Source organism: Anser cygnoides, chromosome 5 (genome assembly GCF_040182565.1).
Source record: "Anser cygnoides isolate HZ-2024a breed goose chromosome 5, Taihu_goose_T2T_genome, whole genome shotgun sequence".
In the NCBI taxonomy this organism is placed as follows: Eukaryota; Metazoa; Chordata; class Aves; order Anseriformes; family Anatidae; genus Anser; species Anser cygnoides.
The window spans coordinates 45,910,123-45,929,066 of NC_089877.1; the positions used below are offsets into that span (position 1 = coordinate 45,910,123).

The window sequence follows — 18,944 nt, forward strand, 5'->3', positions numbered from 1 at the left end:
TTCCGCACCAGCATGTGAAAGAACTTCTTCACGGTGAGGGTGACAGAGCACTGGAACAGGCTGCCCAGGGAGGTTGTGGAGTCTCCCTCTGGAGATATTCAAGGCACGTCTGGACGCCTACCTGGGCAGCCTGCTCTAAGGAGCCTGCTTTGGCAGGGGGGTTGGACCCGATGATCTTTTGAGGTCCCTTCCAACCCCTTTGATTCTGTGATTCTGTGAAGTTTTCCTGTGAGCATTGATTATGTGCAACATAGGCTGTCCTCTGTTGAAAATAATATTATCCTTGAAATTTATCTTGGTTTCACAGACCAAAACAATTCTACTCAATTCATTACTCAGCAAGCAATTCTTCATCTTGGTTGTTCACCAAATCATTCATTTTCAAGGTACATTAACAATCTGTACAAGACTGAGACAAAAATGCCAACATCACCATAGTATCAGTTGAGGATCATTATAGAACAGTCCAAAACCCAAGTTTTTTTCATTTGTTAAACTTAGTTACAAAACTTGATGTTAAATATTTTGTAAATTTAGTTCTTTGAGAATAAAATTACTGTCCAGTTTTCTGAGAAGTTAATTAAAATTCCACAGACAAAAAATTGCAGCTGATAACAGGTACAGCATGGCATCAAAATGACTGTTGTGGAGTCCTTTAAAATGATACACATGCTCAGGCATCTTGTAGCAATCACATTTTAGAAATAGAAAATAATTTACTAATGAGGAGAAAAGGAAGAGGTGACGCCAAATCATGAAGTACCAATTCATCAGAATTAAATATTTTACTAGAGCATTTATAAGAGCCATGCTAATCTGAGTTAGCTTTCTTTCACATTTTGAAAGGAAAAAAATTAATAATGCCCTTCCAAAGATTAATAAATTTCACTGAAGGTCTTAGAGAACTTATGGACTGTTTGTCTCTTTCTATGACTATAGACAGAGCCTAGGTGTTTAAAATTCAGTTTCTCTTTAAATGATGAATTTCTGCTGAAATAAAAAAAAATACTTTGTAAGTCTGTTCAGTAGAAAATTTGTCTTTTCTGGGAAAAAAAATCAGATACATTTAATTTTAATGTATTAACCCACAACTATAATAAAAGAATAGGAAACACTGACATTTAAAAAAAATTATAAATGAACAGGAACACTGGCTCCTTAACAATTCAGCTCTGTCAGGGTACAAGAGTAGACTGTTTGACAGCGATGAAGATGCTGACTTCCCCAAGGTCCTTCTGATCTTCTCTGCCCTCTAAAAATGCTGCTTACAAAAACCCACCTTTAATCAATCGATAAGCAGATTGATTTGTTCCCACTCCTCCCCAAATGTGAAATGATCTTTCCAGAGAGTGGCAACTCAATAACAGGATTAATTTCATCATTATCTCCTCCAAGTAGGGTGGTAAAATACTTTAAGAGGGAAACTAAAAATGTGAAAAAATAAAACTAGGGCTATATGCTAAAAAGTTCTAATGTCCTACAATTTAAATACAGCTAATACATCCTCTGAAAAGGTGGGATCTAATTTGTTCTTTGAAATCTTACTCAAGTCAAGAGTTACTGAAAATGAGGTACAGCAATGACAAAGCCTCAGCATGTGTCAGTTTCCCATTTAGCTTATCCATAGCCATACTTCCAAAGAAATTTATGGAATATGCATCATATGATGATGCAATTGTATTGATGATTAGTGTTGTGACAAAGAATCTTACACCTTCCCTCCACCCTTCTTTTTTTTTTTTTCTTTGATGTTTCCTTTCTGTGTCTCTTTGCTCACTGGTAGACTTTCAAGCTTCTGTACACAGAGAATGAGAAATTTAAGGATATTGGTTGGGTATATAATAAAAACAGGCTAAAAAAAAAAAAAAAAGGCTTTGTATCCATGCTTGAATCATAAAATTTACTTTTCTTCCTGCAAATGTGGTGATTTTGTCTGGTCCCACCTATACTCAACACCAAAAATTTTGAATTACAGTGAACTTTCCAAACTATTTCTTAAATTTTCTTTTCATATTATCACTTGCCTTGTTGGGTATAATACTTCACCTTTAATTCTCCTGGGCTGCACTGATGAAAAGATGAGTCCCTTCCCTCTGTCCTCCTTCCCACTGACTACCTCTATTGCTTCACCTTCTCTGTTGTCCTAGGACAGCACATTGGTGTGGAGTAGTGGTGAACCAGGCTGAGAACTGAGCTGGCCAAAAACTAATGCAGCAACAACAAAACCAATTGACCTCCAATGCTCAGTGCTTTTTCAGAAACGGAGAAGAGTGGTAAATATTCTTTCTGTTAAATGAAATGAGTGTTGTGGAATGGGAAAGCTACAAAATGTCTATTGCCCAGGGGGGCAATACTACTTATGTTAAATTTGAGCCTGTCTACCCTCAAACTGTAACCATGTGTTCCCATGGATTCCCTTTTGCCACCGTTGATGGTTATCTAGCCATGCTGTAAACTGATTCAGGAATCCAAAATGGCAGAAAAGTAGAAGAGGAAAGTAAAGAGAGTTTTCTACTGGTTTGACTCCTTGAACAGTCTCACAGTGTGGTTGGATGAGTGATGGATTGAGTGTAAAGGAGGGGTGAGAACAGACAGCTGGAAGCTGGAAGTGAGCGAAATAGGACCTCCTTTTGATGGCAGCTAACTGTTAGTTATATCAGCCTAGCTGTGTTTTCCAGATGCATTTTTTTTTTCCTGGGACTGGCTGAGAATCCCAGAATTTGGGGAGTGCTTGGCGAGCTGTGAATACTAGGAACTAGGAAACTGGAAAGAAAGGTAGCAGACAATTTGAAGTTACAGACGTACATGTGATCCTATGTGTGTCCAGACCTCCTTAGGCACAAGCTTGTGCAGAGCTCGAAATCATAAGCAAGACATAAATAAAAGAGTAAAAATCTGAAAGTAAGCCCCACACTGGCCTTCTTTGCTACTGTTTTGGGGGAAATGGAACCTGGTGTGCTTCCCTTGTAAATAACTGTCCTTCTCTCAAAGAGTATCTTGTATCATTCACTTCAAACAATCCCATGTTCTGACTAATTGCTTAAACCGAAGTATTTATGAGACTATTGTCATCATCTGGAAAAATTAGACTGCATTGGTCATCTACTTTTTTTGGTGTTGTCATACAATAGACAAAGGTTTGTTTTAGAGACAATGAGTCTCAAGCAGGGAAAGCTTGCTGCAGAAAAACTGTACTGCAAGTCAGCGGTGAGCACTTACTGTTACCAGGGGAGACCTTACTATTATGGCAATTATAAATCACGTTAAACAAAAGCAGCAGTAATTACGGTTTTATTTGTGGGAATCACGACATACGGTTATGAAGAAAAATTAGAGAGAGGGATGAGGTGGTTCATAATGGATGACATCTAATTCATAATATACAGAGATAAAGAATGGTTATTATACCTTACTGTCACCCCAGCCATCACTTACCAAGCCAGAACTAAAGATACAGGTAAACATAACATCTGACCAGCTGTGCACAGCTGTAGAGAGCTATCAAAACCCAACTGCAGCTTACTGGTTCTCTCTGAAATCTCTCAGGAAGCAATTGCTGAAGCCTGTATTGACATCTCTTTTGACAACTGCCTAATCTCTTACAAGTTGTTGGTAAATGCTGCTTTACATCATCTTGTCACAAATTGTCAGAGGGGGTGGGAACAAGGGGAAACAAGCATATTTTTCAAAGTCTAGTTTAGGTGCAGTTTATCCCCAAAGCTTCCTGCACAGATTTGTTCCTCTCTCTTAGATCACAAAGAAACCAGCAGTGGGGAGACCTCACTGATGTTTCAAATCCAGAGAATTAATCTTGTCTAATCTAACCCACAGTGTTTGCAATTAATCCCACGCTTGACATTAAGACACCAATGTGAATTTTAATGGTCGTTTAGATGCTTATCTTCCTTCTTCCATTTTCAATAGAAGCGTTGTAAGTCACCAAATATGTGTATACGTCCAGGACCTTGAATGAACTAAAAGGGTATTTGTATAGGGATTTTGGTTACGGCCCATTTTCTAGATTACTAGGTCCAGTCAAGCAACCGAATCAAATTCTGAGTTTCTATCCACTTTAAAGTTTTTGCCTATTAAGCATTTTGTTTTTAATATCTGTGCACAGCCTAAGTCTCCCAGGCACACAGTAGCTTCCTACCCTATCATTTCTTCTCTAAATAACACCATCCTCTTCCCCCTAGGTGCCAGACATCTTTTTGTGTCAGCCTGCCTCATTAAGTAACATAACCACATTAGAAGTTGTTCCCAATTATATATCTTCACATATATTATATCTTCACAGTCCTCAACTCTTTGCTGTTTCAGACCTGAAAAGGGAGTTTTGTATACCTGAAAATGTCTGTCCTTTCTGCATTTTGCTGATCTAATATCACTTCTCCTTACAAAATCTTATCTTGCTTACGTGTACATAGGCACAGTTCAGTACTTAAAAGGAAAAAAAAAAAAAAGCTTACCCTATGGTACCCTATGGTTTATCACATTTGCCAGAATGTCAGAAAGTTTTTTTTTTCTTTTTTTTTTTTTCTTTAGCTGTCCTGCCTTGCTAATTTCTAATCCAAATTTACTTCTCCACTGCAGGAATGGAGTACAGGGTTACCTCTTACATACCAATCTGTGCTGATTTTAGCATGCAATAAAACTTCAAATTCCTGCTATTTTTTTCTTTTCAGTGTAAATGTACTCTTACAGTATACTTAGAAAGACTAGTTAAGAAGTATTAAAACCTCCTGAAAAAAAACCCAAACCCATCATACTGGCTTATAATTTAATAACTCTGTGAGACACTGCACACAATGTGCTAAAAGCTGGTGATAGGAAGGGTGCCTTTTCTCTATCTGATCCCATCACTGGACAAATGGTAGTGCTGCTGATATTTGTGATTTACCTAGCTGTCAGAGGAGAGCATCAGCATAAACAAGACACTGATACTGCTATTGTTGTAGGCCCAGAACTTTTGATTCTTTCACATTGCCCGAGCTTTGTAAAAACAGAGATGCAATGGCAGGACTGTGGATGTATACATAACTCCAGAGACTACCTGGAGCCACCAGTTCATCTGCTTCTATTGGTACTCTACATTTTAACACAATAATCAGATTCAGCTCTAATTCAGACATGCTGACAGACATGGGAGGGGCTGGAGTCAGAAACAGAAACGTGTCCTTTGCACCCTTGTAGTTAATCCAGTCAGTGTTTAGATTTTTAAGAGCTTTAGAACTAAGTTGTTAATAACCCTTCTGGCCTGAAAATGTCATTTAAAGCCTTGGAAGGAGAACAGAACAACTCCCCAAACCTCAAGCATTATAAGCATTATGAATCTGTTCTTTTAAAGTGCTTTTTCTCATGTGTCTGTCAGTTTGTTTGTTTTTACGGTTTTACAGTGATACACTACGCTGAAAAAGAACAGGATTGGTCAGGTTTTAGTAAGTGAGACCATTGCTAAAATCCCTTTATAGGAAGTAAAAGTTTATAAGAAGAAGCTGAACTCATTCAAGTCAAGTAGGAAACTGGTACTGTCCTATAGATTCTCAGTGATACAGGTTTCCTTGCTGGAAAAAAACTCCAAACCAGAGCTGCAGCCCCTGCAGCTGCTTTCTTCAGTCTAAAAACCACATCAGGATACAGCCTTCTGTGCTTTATGTCAAGCATTTTGTAAATGTGAAGAGTCAAATTCACAGTTACTTTTAGTCAGTAAGCCTATTTGGAGAACTTTATAGAAAATTTCTCATGTGCTTGTCTGAACAAAGCAAAAATATTAAATAATATTAAGAGCAGGAGAAACCATATTATTTTTAAAATTCTGGCTGATATGTATTTTAGAAGTTAAAAAAAATAAAGAGGAAAGATGAAGGATAAAGAACAGTTCTGTTGAGCTGCCTGAAATGATGTTGACATTTGCTTTTTGTAGTCACAAAAAAAAAGCTAATTCTGGGTCTTAGCTATAGAAAAACTAATTGGGAAAATGTTAGAGAAAATTCAATTTTTATGTGGTAATTGGTGTTTCTATATCACACACACACAAAAAAATGTAACGCCACAAATTCTCTGTCTTAAGAACATGACAGACACACAGTTTCTCTACAAGAAATTTTATCAAAACATCTTAGAGCCTTTTTTTTTTTTTTTTTTTGAGAGAGAGAGAGAGAGAGTGTTCAAAAATAGTTCCCTGTTTAACTAGGAATCTTTCTCTGTGGAAACCAGAGGATTATTTCTATTGCAGACATCTGAGTGTAAGAATACTTTCCAGCTTCTGACAAACCAGGGAGAGAAGTAAGTGCAATAGCACTGGATATGTTCTCTTTCCCTGATGGGAAATGCTGTCTGAAGGAATTTGACCTTTATTTATTTATTTATTTATTTATTTATTTATTTATTTATTTATTTATTTATCCAGGATTTCTAGATGTATAATTACTGCAGAATAGTTCTAGCCCATCTGAAGGTCTCAGATGCCTGCATTGATCATACATACATCAGCTTAATGGTGTGAGGCAAGTGTAAAATAGAAACCAACTATAATATTTCCCCAAAACATTGAATTTACTGGACAAGTAGAGATCATCGAAATAGAACAAGCACAGTAGGTCCAAACCTTCCCATTGTAGGACATCCTAGCTGACTGGGATGCTTGTCCTTTAGAAGGCATTTTTAGGCTGAAGTGGACATTCTCATTCAAGAAGGCTTGTCTTATGCCTTGCAATTGTTCTCAAAACAGTGTAAAAAAAAATAAAAAAAGAAAAAAAAGAAAAAAGAAAAAAAAGGAAAGAAAGAAAAAGGAAAAATCTTACTTGATAAAATAAAAAAAGAGGACATGAAGAAGATACATGGAGAAGAACAAAGAAAGAAATAGAAAGGAAGACAAATTAGGATGCATTTCATCCTTATTCTTTGATGAAGGTTATCAGGGGTCTTCAGTATCTTAGTGGTTTAGATTTTTTTTCTTAAGACTTTTGAGTACATATAGTATTGAGAAAAGTGATAAACCAGTTGTGTCATCACCAAAGGATCCTCCAAGAATTGCTTTTGGTTCTGATCACTTTTCCCAGTTTCCCAATGGTCCACCCTCTTACCCTTTCAGTCCCCGTTTTAGTGTAATGTCTGATTGATCAATTTTTTACCCTTGTTTTTGAGTGCCACCCCACTCTTTAAACATACTTTGGATTGCTTTAAAACATTCTTTTTTGTATTTCGGGCTTTTTGAACCCTTCCCATCCATACAAAATAATGGACTGTGCTGTAGTAATGAAAAAACCCAAAACATTGTTTTCCTTTCCAACATGGAGCACATTACTAGAACATTTTTTTTTTTAAACATTATTCCAATATTTTCTAAACCTTAAGAATTTCATCTTATTTTATGTTCAACAGTGAGGACAGACTTAGACTTATTTTTGTCTTATCTAAACCAGTCCTCCCATTTTCTTTTGGTAGGCATCAAGCATTAGGAACAAAACAGTGTACTCAAGAAAAACATTAGACGATAGCCTATTGTCCATTTCTGAATGCTGCTCAGCCATTTCTCTTTCTTATACATGGATAATATTTTGACTCATTCAAAATTCTTCCTTTTGGGAAAAGTCATAATATTTTATTATCTGGGTTACAAGTTCATTGGGAGAACAAATTGGAGGACACTAAATCTGGAGCTCTTAACATTTTATGTTATATCTTCAAGTATTTAGGAAAAATAATTCCCTGTGTGAAAGAAAAATGGGAACAAATCTGACTAGAACAGCTCCGACTGAAAACATAAACTGTTGCTATTACTGAGGAATAGGTAGTGGCCTGGGAAATCTCTGCCGCTGTCACATTTCACATACCTTTCCTTTTTCCATTTTAATCCACTAGTGATACAGTTACACAGAAAAATTTAACCTCTGTCAGAAAAGCTTGTACCCTGTATCTCATGTGAGGAGCTGACTGCACTCCTGAAAAAGGAACCTGGGTTGTCTAATGAGGCTTTTTTGTCTGAATGAATGCTTTTCAGCAACTGACTAAAACTATGGCCCCATTGACTGTCTTGTGCAAGTCCATCTCCCCTGTTGTCTGAAAATACATATTGCCCTGCTGCAAAACAAATTTTACACTCTGGAAAAGACAAGGGTTTATCCTGACAGCCCTGAGCCTGGTGCTGATGGTCTTGGGATGGTAGGGATATAAGGTAGGTTTAGATCAGGTACCTGCTTCCTATTTTGTCTTGTTTGGTTTAAGGTTTTTGGAAGATAATCTTTAAACTGTGTATTTTAGTACATTTCATAGATGCCTGAAAGCTTAAACTGTAATGACCTTTATGTGATCTTGGTCAAAATCCAGCAACCATAATTTTAAGCTCAGTGAGATCAGGTAATTAAATAACAGCAAAGCAGAAACTATGCAGCTCAGATTTTTTTTTTTTCTTATTCCAGCTTCATAAATGTTTTGTTTAGTATACTGAAGACCAAGGGAAAAATTATATTTACAAATTAGGAAGCATATTTTAAAAATATATGTTTGACATCTGCTATGCTAATCTTCCAAACACCAAGTCTTCAAAGTGTCCTGTGTGAATGCATTAAGACATGTATTGGTCTTTCCCAGTTTCCATAACTTGAAAAATTTACCTCCACAATTAGACACTGGCAGATTGTTTCTACAAATTGAAATGCATTTTGACTACCTTTGTCAGAGTAAAACATCACAGGGAACTGCACATTTCAGCCTGTCAAATTGGGTAGGTGGCTTCTGGGGTATATAATTGGGGCAAAGGAAACAAAAATAGTACACAAATCACCCTACCTGAAATGCCTTTAAAATGAAGCATTGTGTTCTAGCACTAAAATTAACTACATCAAAAACTTGAATGGGAATCCACCCTTAATGAATTGTAATAATACAGTGTATTATATGACAATGATTATTCAATTACTTGTAAGTGCTGTACTAGTGCCAGATCAAATTCTGGCCTGGCTGTGTTTTTTTGCATAGGGCAGAGTTTGTGTGTGATCAGCATCAAGAATAACCATTGGCTGTAATAAAGAAATGAAAATGCCTTTTATGTATTTAATCTAGTTCTGATTTCAAATATAGAATTCTTCCTTTCTCCTCCTTTCCTCTGATTCCAGCCATCTACCATCTTGGTTTAAGCTCAAGTCTGAGCTTTTACAGGTATATGGAAAAACAAAATATTGATTACAACACTGTCAAATTGTATCAGTGTTCCTGTGCTAGCAGATGGACAAAAGCAGAGACTGTGCATAAGATTTTACATGAGCAGAAATTAATACTGTATTTAATAAATGGGATAAAATATTAAACCATAGCAGAGAAATCATGATGGAGTTATTGTGAAACTATGTGGAGTCTACTGAGACTATATTCAGCAGAAATGGAGACAAAGTATGCCTAGTCAAATATCATTGAATTAAGATTTTCATAATATATTTAGAAAACAAAAGGATTTTTCCTGTTGATTCTTTTTCATATGGGGTTTTCATTTCACTAGGGATTAGCACAATGCTTTCCCCTGCACTATTACATGAAGTATTCCAGAATTCAAATTTGCATGTCCAGGAGTTTAAAGACTCTTCTGTAACATTTTTCAGGGTGAGATGTCCTACTGCCTTAGCATTCTTACTGATGTTGACTGGCAGCTGAAGAGATATCTTCAAAACGAAGAGAATGAAGTACTTGAAAATATCACATTGCTGTTTGAAAAATAATGGTTTTATTATTGAAAAGGACGGCACTAAATGAAACCGACTGGTTGGTAAACTGGGTCATGTAAACCTACTCTTCTTGTAAGTACTATGGTGTACTGGCTTACTGGCTGGTAAACTGGGTCTTAAACCTACTCTTCTTATCATCTTAAGAAATACGCAAACTCCTCTCTCAGCTAACGCATCTCCCTGCTGAAAATGAAGTATGCTACCTGGGCACGGTCAGACAGCTTTCCAGTACCTACTGTTTAGACAAGTTTCATTTGCCTGTAAGTAGGATCCAGGATAAATTAAAGTTACTGAGAAAGTATCACTCTATGTGGCTTGAACAAACACTGGTGTTGAGAAAACCTGGAGAGATTAAATTCAGCCCGAAACAGCCCGAAACAGACAGTGAGATGGAAAAACTTTTGATTAATCTGATGGTCACGTGAATTACTTTTGAGTTTATGCTTGGGAGCCTAATTTCCTTCAAAGTGTTTCATTTGATAGCTTCTGATTCACAACTCAGTGACAGCAACATACATTTATCAACAATTATAATCCAGCTTCTCCAATGCGCTTCTGGTCCTGAAGCTGAAAGCCATCATGCTGGTAGAGAAGAAAGCTGTCTTTGGAGAAATCAGGGTTGGGCTGTAGTTATTTAGGAAACATAACCTGCTCACATAATGTGGAGTGAGCTCTGGCCCGCACCAATATTGGTTATGTATTTAGGGTTGTGTGGCTATGGTGTACTCAAATACTTATCATATCGTGCAAACAGGGGTAAACAGTCAGGCAACATCAGGGGCAGCATTAATTGGATCATCTGGTGTACAGCTTACTGAGTGTGACCCTCTGTCAGATCCACAAGTCCCCAAAAGAGTAAAAATGTCTAAAGGGTAAGTTTGCAGAGAGATCCTTTTTATAATCATATGGGGGGGAACAGAAACTGCCTAGGCTCCTTAGAGGATCGATATCTGCCTGTCCCGAGATCAGCCTTATGAAGTTTTAGAATCTTTAGATATAACATTACCCAAGAATTATGTCAACAGTACCAACTGTTTCTTTATTATTTCTTTATACCAACACAGCAGCTCTGAGAAATGAAAATCTTGACTGTTAAGAATATTAATATCTAGGAGCTTGGCATTTCATGTACATTTCTGGACAACTCTAAATATGAAATAACATGCAGTTTTAAACTGGTCCATAAAAATTTTTACTACAGTGAATTTGCTATGTTAATTCTCCTCTCCTTCTTAATATCATAAATTTTAATATTCATGTAGGTTCTTTCTTCGTATTTCATGAATACTCTGTGTATTTGGACAATAAAAGCATTCTACAGACTCAATCACAATAAATACAACACTATATATTAAAAATAAAAAAGATTCCAGACTTGGCAAGTCATAACACAACTGCATTAATTTGGTTAGCCTGATTAATAAGGGTGCACTTTGATGTGCAACAATGGTGAAATGAGTCACCAGGTTGGGACTGTGGGATAATCTGGTATCCACTAGAATTTTATCAAAACAGTGGTTGTTGAAGCCTCATACAAGGAACTTCCAAAGACTTTGCTGTTATTTTATCTATTTTTTTTTAAATTTTATTTTTAATGAGTATGGTAGTGTATTAGTAAGAAAAGCAGTCTGGCCACAGTACTCTAAAGTGAAATACAAAACACATGGATGATGTATAGATAGAAAAGAATCTGCTTTTCTTAGTGGCATGATCCTGAGCTGTTAACAACAGGAAGAAAGGCACTGAGTTTTTGATGGAAGCCCATGGCATTTCAGCAGCAGCTGGGGGTCAAATCTTAGGTTCTGAATAAAGTCACAGAGCAGCAGCCATCTACCCTGGCCCTCTAGTTTGTGTGTTTTATCTCCTGTTCCAAACTCCTGGGTCTGCTAAGTACTTGCTGCATTTTATCCCTGAGGCTATTGTTTGTGGAAGGCATCTGACGACCAGTCTTCAAAGTCATTGAGAGCTTTCAGGAATTCTGGAATGAAAAGTTCTAAGAAGTTTTTTATGGCTATCCCAATAGTACACATTATTTGCCTTTATATGACTAGGTAAATCCTCTCAAGTACAGAACCTTATGAAAAGGAATCAGTGCTAAAAGCACAGCTCTTCACAAGCATCACACCAGCACAAATATAGTCCAGTTTTTCATTTCAGACTGCATGACTCTGCCCCCACCCAGAATACATCTCACTCTGGGTTTGCCAGAAGTTCTAGACCTAATGGAGCCATCATTTACCGATCTTTGAAAAACTCTTCAGCTGAACGGTTCTGTGCTTAAATTGAACAGTGTTAGTTCAATATTTGGTGCTTAATTGTTCCCAGAACAAGCGTGGGAAGTTCCTCTGTTCATTCCTTAAGCCTCTATGGTCTGTGATTTGCAGGAGCTAAAAATAGAAGACAGAATTGTACAGTTTTTATTTTTCTTTCTCGAAAGAAATAGAACTGAAGAAGAGTGAAGAATGAGCTGATAGAAATCATTTTTTAGAGTTAAAATTTGATATGCTTTTCCTCAGTGTTTTCTCACAAGCCCATGCTTAGATAAAGCCAAGGATACTATGAGGTATGTAAAAACAATGATCTCAAATCCCTAAATTTCTTTTTGGTCCTAAGCCATTTTTCATTTTTGGAAATACATTTGTGGTGAATGTTTCTGAGAGCAGTTTATAGTGTGTGCTATAAACACCCTTATATGCTATGCATCTAGGGTGGCCTTTTAGCACAGAAAAAAAAAATGTTGAATAGCACAAGAAGCATTGCTATTCAGGGATATAAACCCAAACCTCCTCTATTTTTCCCTGGTGTCTCACATTCTCACATATCCCCCTTTCTGTTTTGGTCAAATCACTTCAGCTTACTATCGTCATCTCCAATTATGTTTGTTTATTTTAAATGGATCCAAGCAAGCAAGGCTGCAAATATGCACCTATACTCTGGGATGTCCATATACGCCCATACACATAAAAAATGTTTTTTGAAATGTGGTTATTTGTCATACAGTAGTTTTACTAGTTTTCTTTTTCATTGTCAGGTTGGCCTTGTGTGCAGTAAGAAACTGTTCATTTTTATTTTTATTTTTTGCTAGGGAGAGCAACAGAGGAGAGAGCAAGTTGTTGATCTTTAGATCTCTGCTGTTTTGAAAGTGATAAGGCTGTTAAACATCACACAGAGAGTTCTTCCATATTACACCTGTACCATACTATCGTCACAACCAAAGTCCATACAGGTGGGATGAATTTTCAGTTGTCAGCATGAATTGCTACTTCACCTCTGGTCTTTATGTTTCAGGGATGACCAACAGCAAGATACTACTCTTCCTTTCAGCACTTCTGTACAATTGCATTTTAATGCATACTTTTTGTAGCAATGTCAAGAACAAGAAGTACATTTATCTCTGTGATGTTCCAAAGATGAGACCAGCTATCTTGCTGCAGAATAAGTATTTGATGATGTTGTTTTTGTTTGATTATGTTTTGTTTGATTCTGTTTTGTTGGGTGTGTGTGTGGGGGGAAGGTGTTGGTTCAGCATAGGGATAAAAGTTACTTTGGTTTCATTTCTTCCCATTTTTTTTTAAATTTATAATTATGACAATAACAAGTAGTATGGAGCACTAACAATATCAGTGTGAAGTAAGTACAAAGCAAAAGCTATATAATCAATCTTAGTTGAGGATGATATGAATCCTGAGACCTTAGCAATGGGGAATAATGGGAATATATGTATGGGAAATACATTTGTGTACCAAAGAGCACAGAATCAAATCATAAGTGGCCAACACACTAGCAGGCTCCATATCTGAATATATTTGTTTTGTTTCTTGATTGTGAAATCTTGCTCAGCTGATGAGGCAACTGAGAATTTGAAATCAGACATCTTCTAAAGCTGGTGGAATACAAAAGCAAGTGGGCCACATGCTTTTAGTAGACTGGAAAATACTCGGGAGAAAAACATCATCATCTTCTTTACTTTTGGAGATGTATCAAAGCATTAAAATAGTCTCTTCTGAGCATTCTACTTTCCAAGCTAAGTTACCAAATCAATCTGGACCAATGCAGAATTTGGATAGGCTTCTATTGCTGCTGCCATATCAGGATATTATAATTATTGTTATTATTTTTTAATTTAGGATGAACTTGAGACCACGGGCCTGAATACCATCTTGTCAGTCTCTACTGACCTCAGAACTGAGGGAATAATCGATTCCTTTTACTGAGCTTCTCCTTAGGGAAAATAAAATATTGTTTTACACTTTCTAAATACTCTAGTCCTAGAAATGCATATAAATTTTCTTTGACTGTTCTTTGGCTTTTACACCTTTTTTAGCTTTATGACTGTTTTAACACTCTAAGTGAGTAAAAGTCTAAAACACAGCAATTAATTCCTACTGCTTGTCTGCAAATTACTTATAGCTGAAGGAAGTGACAGTAGCTCCTCCTTTAGACAGAGAAAGAGGAAGAGCAACAACAGTCTCTTCCCTTTCAATCTCCCGGTAGATTCTACACGTTCTAGGAAAAGATATTTTATTATTTGTACAGTATTTGAAATGCAAGAAGTTACCAGTAAATTAAGTTTCATTGAGTGTAAAAATGGTAAAACAAATTATTGCAGGTTTTTTTTTTTTTTACTTGTTTATTCTTGTTCATTTTGTCTTTTGCCTGGGCAAGAACTTACTAAGTTGTTGTTGTTGTTGTTTTTGGCAGTGGAAATTAAAAGTCAATTTATAAAGCGTTCCCACAAATTTGAGTCAGTACCTGTGGAAGATAATGAAAAGACAGCCGTTGGTTTTGATGGGACCTGGAATAATTCTGTATCTTTTTGGCATTTTACAGCATATTATGTGTATTATGATAATATTATCGGATTCCTTTTTTGAAAAAGTTTTTGTTGGAATACATACTCATACACCTGTTAGCAAGGCTAAAGACTGTGTGAAAATGAAAGTCTAGCACTGCAGAAGTAGTCATAGGACTACGTGAGATATGTCAACTGAATTTAATAAAGAGATGAAATAAAGGAAAATGAAACCTCATGCTTGAATAGCTGTTTTATTACAAGGCTTTGGAACAACAAATAGGAAAAAAAAAAACCACACACAAAAAAAACCACTGACTAACTCTCATGCTTGTAAAGCAAAGAATACTACTACTCCCTTCTAGTGATGGAAAACTGAAGCACAGAGGAGGTGAATAACTTCAGTGGTTATACCATGCATATGAAATTCACAACTCCTATCAATAATCACCTAAACGTCCTCTATAGCAAATAGCCATCTCCAGAGGGCATTGTATTTTAGGATGGGATGAGTCTGCCATCCTTCTATGGCTGATACAAGTACCTTCTTACTTCTATTGAGTACTGAGACGTTTGGCAGCTAGGTTAGAAGAGGTGTATACTTTTGGATAGCAAAAATGAAGTGATGTGAGTTGTATTGTTAATCTTTAATAAAGCTAAGCACAAAATCTGGGAATACTGGCAGCAAAGTGTCTGTGTCTGTATTACCCACTAAACTATTTTTCCTGTCTAAAATATCTATTTTATTTTTTATGAGCTCCATTTACTTTATACTAATTAATTGGAGATCTCTACCCTGGACATTTCAGAAGGTTAGTTTTTGTGATTAAGTAGTTATAGTATTGAATTAACTTTGCAAAAATATCTGAAGAAGAAAGTCATTTGTAATTTAAGGATCAAAAAAGTCAAGCTGTCTCTCCTAAAAGGCAAAATATTTCTGTTTCCTTTCTTATTATAACAACTTCATTAGTGCCTAAGGAATAGCCACTAAGTATACAAAATAAGTCACTATTTTCACTTCTGTAGAAATAATTAGTAGCAAAGAATCTGAATGTAATACCAATAAAAATATGAACCTGTGTCTCCGTTGCAACTCCTAGCTGTATCTAAACAATGCTCTTAAAGGAAAGATATAACTGTATGATTTTTGCAAGATTTCTAGTTCATCCCTTCAAATGTATCACCTATGGCTTCTACTTCATTGGTGACTTATTTAGTTAAATTTCAGCCCACACACAGCTTATGTTCCACTTCTGATTTTGATATGGTATTTATTAAAACTATAATATGTTTGGTGAGTTTTGGACTTTTTATGGTTAGCTGGTCATGGTGTGGTCATGATAGCAAGTATGACATTAAGTTTATTAGAGAAAAGCAGCTCAAAGATCATTTCTTAGCATTTCCTGAAAGCTTATTTATATATTGTGCACTTCATTTTTTTTGTAAGTAGATATTCTTATTAGAGTCAATCTCCTTTATGTTATCCTTCCAGGGCTTTTAACCAGATACATGTGAAAATATATTATTACTTGAGTTTTCCTGACACATTATAGTCCCTGTGTTTACAACTCATTTCTCCCTGTCTTCTTTCTTCTCCACCCTCCCTGTCAAGAGAATAAACAAGCCTTTTAAAATGCAAATATTGATATTTAAAATAATAGAGTCTTTTGTGCAAGAGAAATGTGAAGCCTGAAAGGAAACTGCGATTCGCAACTTTGGAATCTCTCTTCGTAGGAGCCCGAGGCTGACAATAAAGCTGGGTTTGTATGGAGAAACAGTGATGGGAGCAAGAAGATGGCAAAGATGTTCCATCTATTGTTTTCTGGACTGATAAAGATAAGTAACACCTAGGTTCAGCTGACTTTGTCTATATTCAGTGTTACTAAGCTCTGTGTTCCTTCTCCAAGTGTCATGCGTCTGGCAATTTTATTTAGTAGGTGAAGTGTCTGTCTAATGTAAAATTTGCAAAATACTTTGGATTTGGTTAGAGCAAGAACACCCTAGGCATGCAAAGTGGTTTGTTTAGAGTGTACACTGATCAGTGTTTTAATGAGGTCACTTGTCTGAAAATTTTACTTCATTTTTCCCAGCCTCCTTGTCAAAATAAATTTTGAGTTGTGTGATAATACCACAAGTCAGCAAGAGTTCTGAAGTAAATGTTTTTCTTAAAATGGGACAACCAGAAATAAAAGATGGTGTTTCAATCTCTAAACATAAATTTTAGTAGAATACAAACCAGTGAACTAAAACACAACACAGAAATTCTTGGAAGAAGAAATAAAGTTTTCAGGTTTGAGGGGGTGAGACAGGCATAACTAGAGGATCTGAGAATCCATGTTTCCCCTTCTGTCTGTGTCCTTGTTATTTGGACCTATTTTTTTCAGCCACGCACTTGCTTTCAGGAGCTTTCCCATTGTGATAATGTTCATGAGGCCACTCTGGGTCCTGAAGAAAAGTTCCTTTTCCAGGTGACACCCCAAATTTATATTCTTCCCAGTCTTAGGAGACTCCTAGTCCTGGTGAACCTGCTGCATGTACATCTTCTCTTTCAACTCTGTCCAGAATCCTCATCTGGTCCTTTGGTGGAGCAACCTGAGGATATCCCTGACTCAATGTCTTTCTCTTCTCTGCAACCTCCCAAAGAAAACTCTTAGTAACCAGAGGGTATTCTGGGAACAAAAGAGTGAAACAGATAATACTCTTCAACACAAGTAGTAATTTATTTTCAGGTCAAGTTCCAAAATTCATATTTTTTGACAATTATGTTTTAAACTCAGTATGCATATTTAGGATTAATATACAGCAAACCTCAGTAGCAACTGATAATTTTTTGGTGACGAGAAACTACTTTCTTCATATGATCTCCGATGAGTTCTTTAATATTAATCTTTTTTATGACATCGGTGCTAGAGTGGCATGAGGGTCATACATTTTCTTTGATTTTATTATGATGGATGTGTTATTAAGGCTTTGTAAATGACGTAAACTTCCCAATGACATAAAGAAGAAGGGCTTAGAAAGTTTATTGCCAAAGATCCATATTGTGTCTAGACCAAACATAGTAATAAAAAACCACAGAGAATAAAAATTAACCTGAGTGGAGTTCAATTCGCAGTAAACACAAATTAAATTGGGACAAATCAGTACAGTTTAAAAATATTGAATGAAAGAGAATAAAGTGCAGTCTTCAATTACTTTTTCTGCAGTCTGCAATTCAAGTTATTACACCTGAAGTCCACTTTACAGTAGGAAAATGAACCACAGCTGGTGATGGCTTTGGTGTGTGTAAATAAGGAATGCACAAAGACTGAAATGGTAGCGTAGGCTTAGATTGCCTGCCAAAAGCAAGGTAGGAGTTCTTTGCTACACATGTTGTGTAACTCAGCTCTGGACTTGTTTTAAGGCACTAAAAATTGAACACAACTAGAGATAAGCTAAAATGAGAAACACTGTTACTCTTTTTGTATTATTATATCTTGGTTGTCTGGATAATATTTTTCATTTGTGTGTTGAGGGTTAACACACCACTTTCTCCAAAGTCAGGCTGGCTGGCATAACTCAGGTAATTTTGTTTTGCTTTCCCCTATAGTGTTGTTTTTTGTTAAAGCCATCTGGGAAATCGACTGTCTCTCGTAGTGTAGGAATACAGGGGACGAGATTCTTGTGTTTTCTCTTCATGGCTTGGTTACACCTTTTAAACTTTTACTATAATTCTAGATTTTGTTAGAGGAAGGGTGGAAATGCATTCTGGGTTTATGAACAGCAGATATTTGTGGACCTTCAAGACCTTCAAGACTTTCTTTTTTGATGATTTTTTTGCTTCAGTAGTTCCTTCCTGTCTGACTTCCTTACATACTTGTTCAATACATTCTTTAGTGATTGGCAATTTTGTATCTTAGGTGGATGAAGATCTTCCTAACTTTCATCAAGCTTTGGGAGAGGTTGAATTCAAAGGGTTGCAGGCCTTCAGTTGTCCACTGCGTTCTCCAGACATCAGTCTGATGCATACTTCAACAACAAACGGTATGAGACCTGTTCATATAATGGAAACACTCAATTTTCCCATTTTCAACGCTAGGACTTGTAAAGGCTCTCCTCAAGAGTTGACAAATGCAATTCTGTGATCTTTCTTGAGTTTGTTGCTTTAGTATTTATGTTTTCTTTTAGGCTGCAGAATCATAATATTTGAAATATTATTCGTTGAATTACAAATAATATTACATAATATTGCAAATAAGATTTTTCATTGGAAGAAGAATCACATATATTTTAAAATATTCAAAACATAACTTGTTTTTATTTCAATTGGAATTAATGACTTCAGGGGCATGAAAAATCAGACCCTGACCTTAAGTGACTAGAGACATGAATCTTGTTGTTATGTCTCTACAGACCAATACACTTCACTATTTGCAGTACCCCAGCCTGATCCG

The 18,944-nt window shown here is 36.2% G+C and overlaps 1 protein-coding gene across 4 annotated transcripts in view; it reads left to right on the forward strand.

The window, feature by feature from the left end:
• The window catches only part of LOC125182323 (uncharacterized), a 52,667-nt gene extending 35,857 nt beyond the window's left edge, over positions 1–16,810 (forward strand). For 3 of the 4 annotated variants that reach the window (XR_010831933.1, XR_007161811.2, XR_010831932.1), the window contains 3 exons: positions 9,597–9,791; positions 12,805–12,945; positions 16,246–16,810. Coding sequence is in view for 1 of the 4 variants with exons in the window: in XM_066998216.1 (XP_066854317.1) it covers positions 9,597–9,713 (117 nt within the window). In the remaining 3 variants the exon portion in view is untranslated. Of the gene's footprint in view, positions 1–9,596; positions 11,833–12,804; positions 12,946–16,245 lie in introns of those variants that run through there. The other variant, XM_066998216.1, reaches the window with a different exon arrangement.
• Positions 16,811–18,944: the final 2,134 nt, after the last annotated feature.